The sequence below is a fragment of the Carica papaya genome, chromosome 7 (genome assembly GCF_054855325.1).
Source record: "Carica papaya isolate Zhongbai chromosome 7, ASM5485532v1, whole genome shotgun sequence".
NCBI classification, from domain to species: Eukaryota; Viridiplantae; Streptophyta; class Magnoliopsida; order Brassicales; family Caricaceae; genus Carica; species Carica papaya.
In genome coordinates, this window is record NC_142315.1 from 20,310,892 (window position 1) to 20,323,298 (window position 12,407).

The following is a 12,407-nucleotide window of genomic DNA, read 5'->3' on the forward strand; positions in this document are numbered from 1 at the left end:
CATAGTTGAGAGTAATGCAAAAAGATAAGTTAAGCAATTCATGAGCTGACACGTGGCTGGGATTGTAGCTGTGACGTGGCTCTTTATTAACCTCTAAGTTAGTTGACTTCTCGCCTTTAAGGGTGTCGAGCTGTAAGAATGCAGCTAAATGAGCCAATGCAAGTGAAACGGCATCGTTTAATCTACAATATATCTATTTAATGCCAGGACTTGTTTCCATGATCATCCGGAGCTCGTGGGTTGATTCTAGAACCTACGGAGAAAGGTGAGCAGTATCATCCATAGACCAAATTCATAGTTTCTCATCTAAATTAATTGGAGCTGAATCTGCTCTTACTTCTGTGCTTAACGTTGTGATGCGAAGAAGAACAGATGTCTTCATACGAGAATGTGATAGTGGGCAAGCTGAGGCTGAAGGGGAAAGCGCTGGAAGTGAAGACAGATGGCATTAAAAAGAAGAAAAAGAAGCACAGGCACCACCATTCTCCTCTTTCGACAGGTTGGTTTTCTCATGTTCTCCCCTGCTAATGTGCTTCTTGTTCGCTTTTGTTTCTGAAATGCTTGTTTCAGGTCATGACATATTATTGAACTCGAGTTGAGCATTAAGAGCACAGTTCCTCCTAAAATCTCTAGAACCAAAGTATTGAAATTTCTTTCATATCACGATTTTGTTAACGAGACATAGAGAAATCATACACGGGTTTTGATATGTGTAAAAAGAGGTTCGTTTTTGGGTTCCGATCGCTTGGAAATTAAGCTTTTAACTGAAGCAAATGGATCCACTGCTGTAGTTGGTTTTTACAGCAAAAGTCTGTGACTAGTTGTAGTTGATAGACAGCTCTAAGCGATTAAAACTAAAGTGAAGGTGCTGAAAATTCTGTTGCATTGATATATTCTGATTGTAACTAATAGTAGCGATTCACATTATTAAAGGTGTAAATCCCAAGCAATTTCAGAAAATCAGTTATTGTCCAATGAGGAATTCTTCCAGTAGTATCACTTATCGATTCCTCTTACTCCCACATTTTATCCAGTAGTAATGTGATCCTTCTGAATTGAATAAGAAAATTTGTTGGATAATTAAATTTAATTTAATCAATGTTGAAAATTAAAACTTCATTTAATTGACAATAAAGAGAGGAAGGTGAAGCGGCAATAATAAAGAGAGGCAAAGGTGAAGTGGCAACAATAAAGAGAGAAAATAAACGATAATATAAATTTTTTTACTTAAATAAATAGGTTTAGGTAAAAGAGAAATGATAAATTTGTGGACAAGAAAAACATTTGTGATGTGAGGTGCAAAAAAATAAATAAAATTTATTAGTTTCAATAAGTTAATGTATAACGGGTTTAAGGTGTGAATTTTATCTTGTGAGTATTGTAAAATTTATATTTTTTTATTAATAAAGTATTGAGCATTTTTTAATTTATAAACTTATTATCTAAATAATTATAACAAAATTAAATTGTCAACATCTGGTATTATAGCGTAAGGTTTGATCAATATGATTTCTAGTTCAATAACAGGAATTCAATTTCAACAAGTGTAGTCATCAATTTTTAAGTTTGTTTGCAAAAATAATTTTGTGATATGAAAGCACTTAATGGAGCTGTGTTTGAAGAGCAATGGTTATGGTGAAATTTTAGATAATGATTTCGTTGAAAAGGAAAAGTCGTTAGAAGCAGGTCTATAAGAATTGGTTTGTGATTATTCGTTAAATAAGAAAGTTTTATTTTTAATTTATCAATCTGTAGAGCTGTCAGTTCTAAAAAAAATATTTCATGCCAAAATAGCAAAAAAGACTTGAAATATTTTATTCAAAACATATGAAGGTGTAGATCCAGTCAAAGGAATTCAACTACAAAGATTGAAAAGACAATTCGAGTTAATGGGATAACGCAAAGACGAAAGTATTCGTGATTATTTTTCATGAATGGAGAAGCTAATAAATGAAAAAAAAACCAAACGGAGATCAAATAAATGAGAGAGATGACATGGAGAAGATCTTATGTACGTTGTCAAATCGATTTGATTATGCGATGACAGCCATTGAAAAGTCAAAAAATTTGGACATCATGACTCTTAATGATTTACAAGCTTCATTAGAGTCATGGGAGATGTGGATGAATGAAAGATCTCCAAACACAATAGAACAAGTTTTAAAGGCTAAATTAAATTTAAAGGATGAGACGCTTAAATCACAACATAGTCAAAGATGCTCAAATCTCATAAGTAAAAGATAAAGAAATTTCAGAATAACTTCAAAACAATGTGCAACAGAGAATGAATATTCTCAAGGTAAGTCTTGCATCAAATGTCATAAATATAAAAAAATATAGTCACTATCAATTAGAGTGTAAATCATATATTCAATGTCATAATTGCAAAAGATATAGTCATTATAGTAGAAAGTGTTGTGCAAAGAGATCAGAACATAGAGAAAATCAAGTCGAGTTAGCCCAAAATGATAGTGTAGGGACTTTATTGATGATAGCTCATAATAGTAATAGAAATAACAATAGTTAGTGGTTATTAGTCAGTAGCAATAATCTGAGTGGAAATAAGGAAGTATTCTTTGAGTTAGGTGAATCGTTTCGTTCTTCCGTGAAACTAGGTGATAACTATGAAATCTCAATTTTAGGAAAAGAAAGAATTGCCAATAAACTAAACAATGGGTCTGCGGATGATATTTCTAAAGTTTATTATGCTCCTACTATGTGTCAAAATCTGTTAAGCGTGGGACAACTAGCAGAAAAAGATTATGATTTGTGTTTCAATAAACACGAGTGCACTGTAAGTGACACAAAAAAAGGAATGATCATAAAAGTAAAGATGTCATCTAATCATTTATTTTCAATGCAGATCAATTATGGTGATGTTTCTAACTGTAATTCTGTTATTGTCGATAATAATTGGTTATATGATATATGCGGCTCGGGTACTTAAACCTTAGGAGCATCAAATTTCTTACAGATAAAGAGTGGGTTTCAGGCTTACCAGCTATTCAAGTTCCTGACCAACTTTATGAGCATTGTGTCTTAAGAAAGAAGCACATAGATCCATTTCCTACAAAGCAGGCATTGAGAGCCAAAAGCCCACTTGAGCTTGTGCATTCAGGCTTATGCTACATGGACGCTCCTTATAATAGAGGTAACAAATACTTCATTATTTTCGTTGATGATTTTAGTAGAAACGCATGAGTATATTTTTTGAAGCATAAATCGGATGCATGTGGAATAGTTAAGAAGTATGTGCAATATATTGAAAGATAAAGTGGTTACCTTCTCAAAACTTTAAGAACAAACAAAGGCATAGAATATATTGTTTGTGATGATTTTTTGATGAAACATGGAATTAAGCATCAATTAACAGTTAGATATATTTCTCAACAAAATGGAGTGGTATGACGAAAAAATAGAACTGTTATGGCTATGTTGAGAAGCATAATGCATTGTAAGAAGTTACCTAAGAGTTTTTAGGCAGAAGCAATTGCTTGTGTAGTTTATATTTTAAATAGATATCATGTTAAATGTGTTCATGATAAAACACCACTAGAAGTACGAAGCAGACAAAAGTCTAATTTAAGTCATATGAGAGTATTTAGTTGTATCGCTTATTCACATGTACCAAATGAGTTAAAGAAAAAACTTGATGAAAAAGCAAACAAATGCATTTTTATTGATTATAGCATGGAAACAAAGGTCTACAAACTGTACAACCCAAAGACCCAAAAGGTAATTATTAGCTGTGATGTTACTTTTGATGAAGATGGAGTATAGGGATGGTTTGAAGAAAAAAAGAGATCACAATCAGTTCCAGTGTTCATAAACAATGAAACAAAAAGAAGTAATCACACTGGTGAGTAGTCTTCTCCCCTAGTTTCTGAAGAATCATCTGGTATCGCTCCAGAAGCTTTATCTCCTCCTATATTAAGACCTTCAGAACGAGATCATTATTCACTTACTTATTTAAAAGATTATGAAGTTAATAATGATTTCGATGACGATGAAGATGTTGTTCATTATGCTTTCTTTGCAGATTGTGATCCAATAGTGTTTGAAGAAGCGTCTAATGATGATTGATGGTTAAAGTGATGGATAAAAAAATTTTTGCTATTGAGAAGAATAATACATGAGAATTAACTACTCTACCAAATGGAAAGAAACCAATTGGAGTTAAATGGGTATACAAAACAAAATAGAAGGTTAACAGAGAAGTGGAATGGTTTAAAGCGAGGCTCGTTGCAAAAGGATACAAGCAAAAGTCACATATTGATTACTTTGAAGTATTTGCTCCTATTGCTAGATTGGATACTGTGTGTATGATTATTTCACTTGTTGTCCAAAATTATTGAAAAATGTATTAAATAGATGTGAAGTCAGCATTTTTAAATAGTGTACTTGAAAAAGAAGTGTTTGTTGAACAAATACCTGGTTATGAAAAGAAAGATAAAGAAGATAAAGTTTATCGGTTGAAAAATGCTTTATATGGGCTTAAACATTTAGGACATGAGGTGAAAATAATAAATGAGATTTATTATATTCAACAAATTAATACATAACGGATTTGGAATATGAAATTTTGTCTTATGAATGTTGTAAAACTTATATTCTTTCTATTAATAAAGTATCGAGTGTTTTTTTAATTTATAAATTTATTTTTTAAATAATTATAATAAAATTGAATTGCTATCAAAATTAATACTATTTAATTTTTTTTTTTTACGGCTCTATTTTCTTCTCTAGGTTAAAAAAATAATTAAAAAATCAGATAATAAGTATAAAAATAGATAATAACCAATATTGACTGATATGATTTAACTAAACATTTTATTTCTTTTTTTTTTTTGGGTTTGAGTGTGCCGTAGTTCTTTATAATTTAAATTAGGTATATGGTTGAATGATTTGCAGTGCTAATATTGTCATCAAGAAAGAAATGTTATGTATAGCTAATTCAAGACCAGCTATCCATCATAATTTTTACGTAGGTTCAATCAATGTCATTACATTAGGTCTTCTTAGTGTCAAATTCATCTTGTTGTGTCAAAGAATCAAAGCAGCTATTTTAATGGTGGTTTTTAAGTACCCTTAGCTAAAAAAATTTTACAATTAAATTAGTAAGTTTTAAAATTTAACCTCTCAAATCCTACAAGCAGTATGTTATCATAAAAGGAGCAGTATGCTTAACTTGCGTGGTCCCTTCCTTTTTGGAGCTTCTTAGGCTGACATTGAGGAATGTCGGCAGATGATCTAGCTGAGACCGAAAAAGATGTTTCTGGCCGGGCTGCTAAGTGTGATTACCATCTTACTCCAGCTGAACGGAAGTACTTAGAGCAGACACAGAAACTTGAGCTCCAGCGATTGACTAAGATGGCTTCCAAATGCCACCGTGACAGGATCCAGGAATTCAATTCAGTATCTGGCTAATCTAACTGAGCACTACGACATTCCTAAAGTTGGGCCTGGTTAATTCATCCATTTTTCAATTCTGGCATCTAAAGCATCAACTTCTTCGTTTGTTTCCACAATTCAAAATAAGTTGTGTTCTTCGCTGAAAATTTTTCTGAATTAATGATTAACATTCTAAATCAACTGCCGAAAAACCCCTATGAGGATGCATATTCTGTCAGACTTGTAAATTGAGTAATTTGGGAAGTTTCTTTCAATGTTGATTGGCTCGTCTGAGTGTCTCTCTCTATTAATCAAGTACACAGGATTGGTAGGGCTGGATCAGAATGATTGCTCGGCATTGTCAAATGAGGATCAGTTAAATGCAACAAGTGAGATATGCTTTTGGCCTCACACACCAGAAAGTGAGGTGACACGGGAGATTTACACAAATAAATACTTAAATCTTGTACAACAAAATTATTAGTGCCACACGAAAGAGGAACATGAAGGACTATGCTGATCTTATTGGCGTCTTTGGAACACAAATAGTGATCCTTTTGAACCTTTTCCCAACCTGATCTTTTCATCTATATATGAGATCTGCAGCTTAACCTCACTCTCAAAGCCATATTTGAACTTCATTCCTCCTATCTTCAATACAGGTGGCTCAAATATAACTTGGATCCATTCACTGTCCAAAACTTTCAGCTTTCCTGTACATCCACATTTTTAGGCAAGATGAGCACGAAGTCCACAGCAAATACCATTTGAGCTTAAAGATAAATAACCTAGATGGTAAAAATATTTGAATTTACAAAGAAGACTGAGAAATCATGTTGATTCCACTGAATCCCTGCTTAATCATCAACTCAAAAGCATAATCCAATATGTCATTATTCAGTTCATCCTAAAACAAACATATGTATATTGTTCCTCTTCGAAACTATTTCTTAATTGCGTCCTAAAGGAAATTAACTGCCTGATGCAGATAAAACATCAAGCGGCCTTAAAACAATTAACAAAAGCAGAGCAAATTTCACTTTTCCATAAACACAGCATCTTTGCTGGGAGGTATCACAAGCTTGTCATCAGGATATGGCACCAGTCTTGACATAATCAACTCTAAGATGTGTTTGCAATGATAGGTAGAAAATGGCAAGACATTGAGGCTATGTTTAGTTCAATCCCGTCTCTTTCATTTTATCATAGTTATTACAATATATTTGGTCTCTGAAATTGAATCATGATCCCAATTTTGTGTCATTGTGTGTTCGATTAACAATTGAATCAATTCTAATCCTGTACCAAATTTCATGTAGATAGATTTTCCACTTCGCAAAGTAGAAACAAAAATTCACAAACTTGACTTTCTATTCCAACTTCATCCATTTCTACTTTTGTTTCTATTATACGATCTAGCATGTTTAACCAAACACAGCCTTAGCATATTTTTCGTTGACCATCAATGAGTGACCACCCAATTTTAGGCCTGGCATATACCAGATTCTTTCCATTAGTGGGACCTGGAGGAAATTTAAATTCAGATGATTATATGATTTCTTTATTGTCATCTCAAAAGATGATAGATAATCTGAGGTACCCTAGCTCAATAATGTCAAATATATGATCTATTATTTCCCTATATATCTGAGGTACCCATGGGCGTGGGTTGTGGAAGAATATTATGAAACAGTGGCCAAGTTTTCTTTCCTGCACCAATTTGAAATTGCATACTCCAAAAGGGTGGGCTGGTGAGGATAGATTACAGAATTTGTTTCCCAGAATTTTTGAAATTGCATACTCCAAAAGGGTTGGCGGTGGCTGATGCACATAGGCTTTGTAATGGCTGTGTTGATTGGTCCGTTAGAGTCAATAGACATTTAAATGACTGGGAAATCAAGGAGTATGAAGAACTTTTGCTAACACTGGAGAAACAACGTATACAAAAGGAACCAGATAAGATTCTGTGGAGTCTTGAGAAAAGGGGTAATTTTTCTGTTCATTCATACTATAGCTTTCTGATTGGGGGAGAGGAGGAAGGAAGGCTGGAACTCCCTATTAAGCAAATCTGGAAAACTAAAGTGCCCCCTAGAATGGCTTTCTTTGCATGGGAAGCGTGTAGGGAAAAAATACTCACTTTCAACAACTTAAAGGCGAGGGGTCAGGTTATTGTTAATAGATGCTCTCTTTGCATGTGTGATGAGGAATCTTGTAATCACCTGCTGCTATGGTGTCCTGTTACTCATAGCTTATGGAGCATTATTTATCAGCTTTTGGGGATTAGTTGGGTGATTTTTGGAAATGTGAGGGGAGAAATCTGGGCTTGGGATGGGCTGATCAACAAATGTAATGTTGCCAATTTGATTCCTATATCTGTTTTTTGGGTTATTTGGAACGAAAGAAATGTTAGGGTCTTTGATGGAAAGGAGTTAGGACTGTATAAATTAAGAGAGATGGATTAACTATTTTGGGTCTAGTTTTCTTGGTCATGATATTGTAAGGGATGAATATTTTGGAGATATCATTGACATACTAATTATTTTGTAAATTGTTTAAGAGGCGGTACCCCCTCTTTTTAGTACCTTATTAATATACACTTTACTTTTTATTTCAAAAAAAATTATTTCTCTATATATATGTATATATATATATATAATTTGAGATCTAAGAATTGAACCAAATAAATAAACTTGAAGCAATGGCAACCTAAAAGCCATTTCACAATGCAGTCAGGAAACCTAATAGGCTTTGGTTTCACTTTAAAAAGATATCGGCTAATTATAATTCACCTCCAAAATCCCCATTTATTAAGATTATTAATTTGGCTTACCTTTTAAAGAGACCTCTCCATCAAAGAATCCCAAAGCAGAAAAAGAGACCTTGTTTCTCACGATGTCCGGTGCTTCAACAGCCTGAATCATCTCCTTGGTTTTGAAGAAAAGTCGGCCAAATACACTTCTGTAACCACCTCCAGGCGATGTTGGCCTTGAACAATATGCCACATCCCAATCTGAATACATTGCTTGGTTAACACAAAGATTCAAGTACAAAAAAGATGGTAATCTGACCAAGGAAGAAGCATAACATTAGGTGAACAATATAAAGTTCAGGCCCATGAATTTGATAATACCTCCGAAGATAAGAGGGCATTTCACAGGCTCCTTCACACAGTATTTCTGCAGTTCTCGAGCCACTTCAGCTACCTCTTTATGTTGTTCTTTAGTCAGTGACAGTCCTCCATCAGTTTGTCTCACCTGATTCACCATTTTCACGGCATAAAAACTGAGAAATAAAAGCATAGGGGAAAAAAAACTAGCACGGCATTCACTGTTTCCTCAAGCCTCAAAAATCATTAACAGACACCCAGCGTAGACTTCTTTGGACAACAAATCGATATAACTCGCTTAATTTTACACTCATACTTTTCAAAGTAAAGAAATCTAACGGCAGAAAACGAAATTGCACCTTTACTTCGTTGGTGCGCGAATGAACTAGGTGATTCGTCCATAAAAGAAAAAGAAATAAAACATACTTCTCTTCTGATAACCGTAAGAAGAATACATTAGAGAGTAATGGATGAAACCTTGGAGAGAATGGAAGAAACAAGATCGTCAGGCCCGGTCCGCAATCCCGGGTCTGATACGGAAATCGAATTGACAACCCTCAGCGTTCTGTTCAGTCGATTTTTGCAAGGAAGTGAAACCGAAACAGGGAAGGGCAAATTTACAGGTTTCGAAGCGTGCAATGGGGTTTTGGTTTTGGATAAGGACGATGACACAGTTAAAGAAGAAGCAGCTGTTATTGCAGCGGCCATGGAGACGAGGAGAAAGATCCAAGAGAAAATCGGGGCAATTGACAGGCGAAGCCATGGATCGAAATATCGGTAAATGGATTGGGAAGATTCCACGTGTGCATGGAAATCAAAAGGTAGACCCCCTTTCAACCTCACCACGAGCTGGCCGTCTGCCACGTATGCAGATATTTTAACTGTGTTATCCTTTATCTTGTTGTGTGGACTCAATAGTGAGATTTTATTTTTTTGGAAGTTTGTATATTAGTACACAAGTTTTTTCTTTAAATTCTAATTTTACATTTTCAAAAAATTTTAGTAAAAATTAATAAAAGCTATATTTATTTATAAAAGATGTAGATTAATTATTTGTATTGTTATTATTAATATATATAATTTTTATCTTATATAAATTAGAATATTATTAAACATACAATATTATTACTAATAACAAAGTTGATTATATATTTTTTATTAAAATAAATGAAAATAATATATAAATTAGAGTATCATCAATTAAAAAAAATTTATTATGTTTATTATTAAAATTTTATAATTAAATATATTATACAAAATGTACATATTAGTAAACATAAACTCGAGTACACCTCCTCCTATATAAATAAAATATTATTAATTAAAATTAATTTTGTGTAATTATTATTAACTATTTTATAATTAAATATACTAATACAATGTATATATTAACTGTCATGTCATAAATTAAATATATGTTATTTTATATCATTGAAGTATTATTAACTCTAATAATTTATTTTCATTATTATTACAATTATATAACTAAATATATTTTGTATAGTTTATATATTAAATTGTATTAAATTAAAAATAAATTGTAATAACTGAAAAAAAAATAAATAAATAAAAAGATAAAAATTTCATAGATGAAACGGTATCGTTTGGTGAAGAGGGAGAGGAAACGGCGTCGTTTGGAGAAGAGGGAGAGGAAACGACGTCGTTTGGAGAAGGGGGGGAAGTGGACAGTTGGGATGAGGTGAGATGGACGGGCAGGATGAGAGACTGGTGGGGTATAAATAGGAGAAGGGAAAGAAAAAAAAAAAGAAAAAAAAGAAAAAAAAAATAGAGGAAAAGAAAGAAAACAGAAAAGTGAGAGATCGGGGGCAGGAAGAGAAGGTGTGTGTGTGAGAGAGAGAGAGAGAGAGAGAGAGAGAGAGTGGAGCTAGATTGGAGAGAAACGAAAAAAGAGAGTGAACAGGAAAGAGGACCGGAACAATGCGAGCTACGGGAGAAAGCAAGATGGAGATGTGAGGTACGGTAAAATTTTGAGTTCTTGTATAGGTGTGGAGCGATTTCGAAATTGTGATTTTAGGTTGAGAAATCTAGGTTTTGGTTAGTATGTAGAGTAACAGAACTAAAATGTAGAGACAGGCGGGTGTGGATGGCAGGTTGAACAGTGGAGGCATTCACGGAGGAGGCCGCGGGAAGAGAGAGAATGAAGACGTTAGAAAGTGGGAAAGGTCTATGAGAGAGGGTGGATATTTTGTGTAAAATGAGTATAAGCACATGGTGAAGGTCGGGGGAAGAGAGAGTGAATGAGGAGGTCGGTGAGTGAGTGAGATCCGTGATGGCCATGAGAGTTTGTGTGTGTGCGATAGGGGTGCGCAGAGGAGGCCGCGGGAGGAGAGAGAAGGAAGAATGCACTCGGTGAGTGTTCTATGAGAGAGATGAGTATTCGTGATGGTGAGTGTGTGAGTTGTGATATTTTGAACAGGCCGTGGGAGGTAGAATAAGAAGAAAAGCGGGGTGTGAGGTCTGTGAGAGATATGAGAGTTCATGACTGTGCAAGGGGTCTTTAAAGTGAGCTGTGGAAGAGGAGTTCGGTGTGTGTAAAGAGATTCAGGTAAGAGAAGAGGCGCGGTATGACCGTAGGGAGAGGTAGGTATAGATGCGGAGGAGAGTGTAGATGCTAGAAATTGGGAAAGGAAAAGAGAGGCTTGTAAGACGTGGTTTAAGGTATAGGAGTAGGGGTATGTTGGTAGTTGTGTGGTGTGAGAGTGTGAGTTGTATATAGGTTGGTATAGCTGCTGTAACTTTAAGGGTTGGCGAGGGAACGTTACCGGCATATGTGTGAAATGTTAGTATGTGTCATACGGGGAGATGTGTGTAGGATCGGTATACCGAGTAAAGGAATAGGGGAGCCTCAAGATAACATGATGAAACGAGTACGGGATGGTATGGTCATTGAGTTGGTAGCATTGGGGGACGCCGATATTGGTGGTCATTACCTAGAAAAAGTAGGTTGATCGCCGATAGTGGTGATGGTCAGGAGACCCCGACGGGCAAGGGATTGGGTCGCCGATGTTGGTGACGGGAGAGGATGGTATCTGTGTATGTGTGTGGCCTATTAGGGGTCGAGAGGTAGAAGATTGAGTGTTGGTCATCGATATTGGTGACGAGTGAGAACATTTGTACTCATGGGGTGACTTCGGAAGGTGGTCACATTTGATATGGAATATAACTAACTTACCAGGACAAGTTGATTCTGTGTAGTCCTAGGGTAGTACTAAAGTAGGACTTAGGTTGTATAGATATGGTACATATGGGAATACTGGATTTTATGTTGTTGTATGTGCTACTGGTAACCATAACTAGAGTTTCGGGATAAGTTAATGATGAATAGTCCTATAGTGGCTCTAAGGTATGACTTACGTTGTGTAGATGGAATGCATATAGACATACTGAATTTTCTGTTATTGTATATTATACTTGCAACTTAATTTTACCGTATTCAGTTATGTGAACTCATTCTTTATCATTAACAGATGAAGTAGGGATGGAGCCGGAATTTGAGTTGCTGGTTTTCGAGTCTAGTATATAGCGCCACATGACAAAGATTCTCTTTGTGGATGGATTGTAGTATGTAAAAGTTTATAATAGTATGGATAGTGTTTGCTGGAAGTGTATGAGATTATATTATCCTGTGATGTATATGTAGAATTGCAAGTTTATATTAATTTTGAATAATAAAGTGTAAAAAAGTTTCTTTGTGTGTGATTGATTTGACATGAGACTTACGTGTTGGGTCATAAAATTGTCTTAAATTACACTATTAAAAAGAAAAAAAACCCAGGCATTACATAAATAAATAGAATTTATACACATTTTATATGATTCAAATTAATTTATAAAAGTACAAAATTCAACTACTTCAAATTCGATAATATTCCTATTATTAAGTCATATT

The 12,407-nt window shown here is 34.5% G+C and overlaps 2 protein-coding genes across 8 annotated transcripts; one reads left to right on the plus strand and one right to left on the minus strand.

The window, feature by feature from the left end:
• Positions 1-127: 127 nt before the first annotated feature.
• LOC110826353 (uncharacterized) lies at positions 128-12,185 on the plus strand. 7 transcript variants are annotated; one of them, XR_015813731.1, is made up of 5 exons: positions 130-265; positions 365-499; positions 2,975-3,151; positions 3,770-3,859; positions 4,040-4,633. XR_015813731.1 is itself a non-coding variant. In XM_088208624.1 (4 exons), the coding sequence occupies exons 2-4, from the start codon at positions 373-375 to the stop codon at positions 12,039-12,041; spliced, it is 342 nt and encodes a 113-aa protein (XP_088064750.1). In that variant the 5' UTR covers positions 128-265; positions 365-372; the 3' UTR covers positions 12,042-12,185. The 7 variants fall into 7 exon arrangements, 6 of the variants coding, with proteins under 6 accessions (XP_088064750.1, XP_088064747.1, XP_088064751.1 ...); XM_088208624.1 differs by lacking the exons at positions 3,770-3,859; positions 4,040-4,633 and adding an exon at positions 11,986-12,185 and having other exon boundaries at positions 128-265; positions 2,993-3,151; XM_088208621.1 differs by lacking the exons at positions 3,770-3,859; positions 4,040-4,633 and adding an exon at positions 11,986-12,176.
• On the minus strand, positions 5,727-9,262 carry LOC110826357 (Plastid-lipid associated protein PAP / fibrillin family protein). Its single transcript, XM_088208620.1, has 4 exons — positions 8,975-9,262; positions 8,522-8,645; positions 8,222-8,401; positions 5,727-6,104 (listed from the first exon to the last, which is right to left on the minus strand). Exons 1-4 carry the CDS (start codon positions 9,203-9,205, stop codon positions 5,914-5,916), a joined length of 726 nt encoding a protein of 241 aa, XP_088064746.1. The 5' UTR covers positions 9,206-9,262; the 3' UTR covers positions 5,727-5,913.
• Positions 12,186-12,407: the final 222 nt, after the last annotated feature.

Bases quoted from the DNA above. Each gene is read 5' to 3' on its own strand.
- LOC110826353 (XM_088208621.1), top strand. From the start codon at position 373: ATGTCTTCATACGAGAATGTGATAGTGGGCAAGCTGAGGCTGAAGGGG. The intron at 500-2,974 runs GTTGGTTTTCTC...AATTTCTTACAG, and splicing joins CCATTCTCCTCTTTCGACAG to ATAAAGAGTGGGTTTCAGGC. The intron at 3,152-11,985 runs GTAACAAATACT...TATCATTAACAG, and splicing joins GGACGCTCCTTATAATAGAG to ATGAAGTAGGGATGGAGCCG.
- LOC110826357 (XM_088208620.1), bottom strand. From the start codon at position 9,205: ATGGCCGCTGCAATAACAGCTGCTTCTTCTTTAACTGTGTCATCGTCC. The intron at 8,646-8,974 runs GTTTCATCCATT...ATGGTGAATCAG, and splicing joins TTTCTTCCATTCTCTCCAAG to GTGAGACAAACTGATGGAGG. The intron at 6,105-8,221 runs GTAAGCCAAATT...GTGGATGTACAG, and splicing joins TGGAGAGGTCTCTTTAAAAG to GAAAGCTGAAAGTTTTGGAC.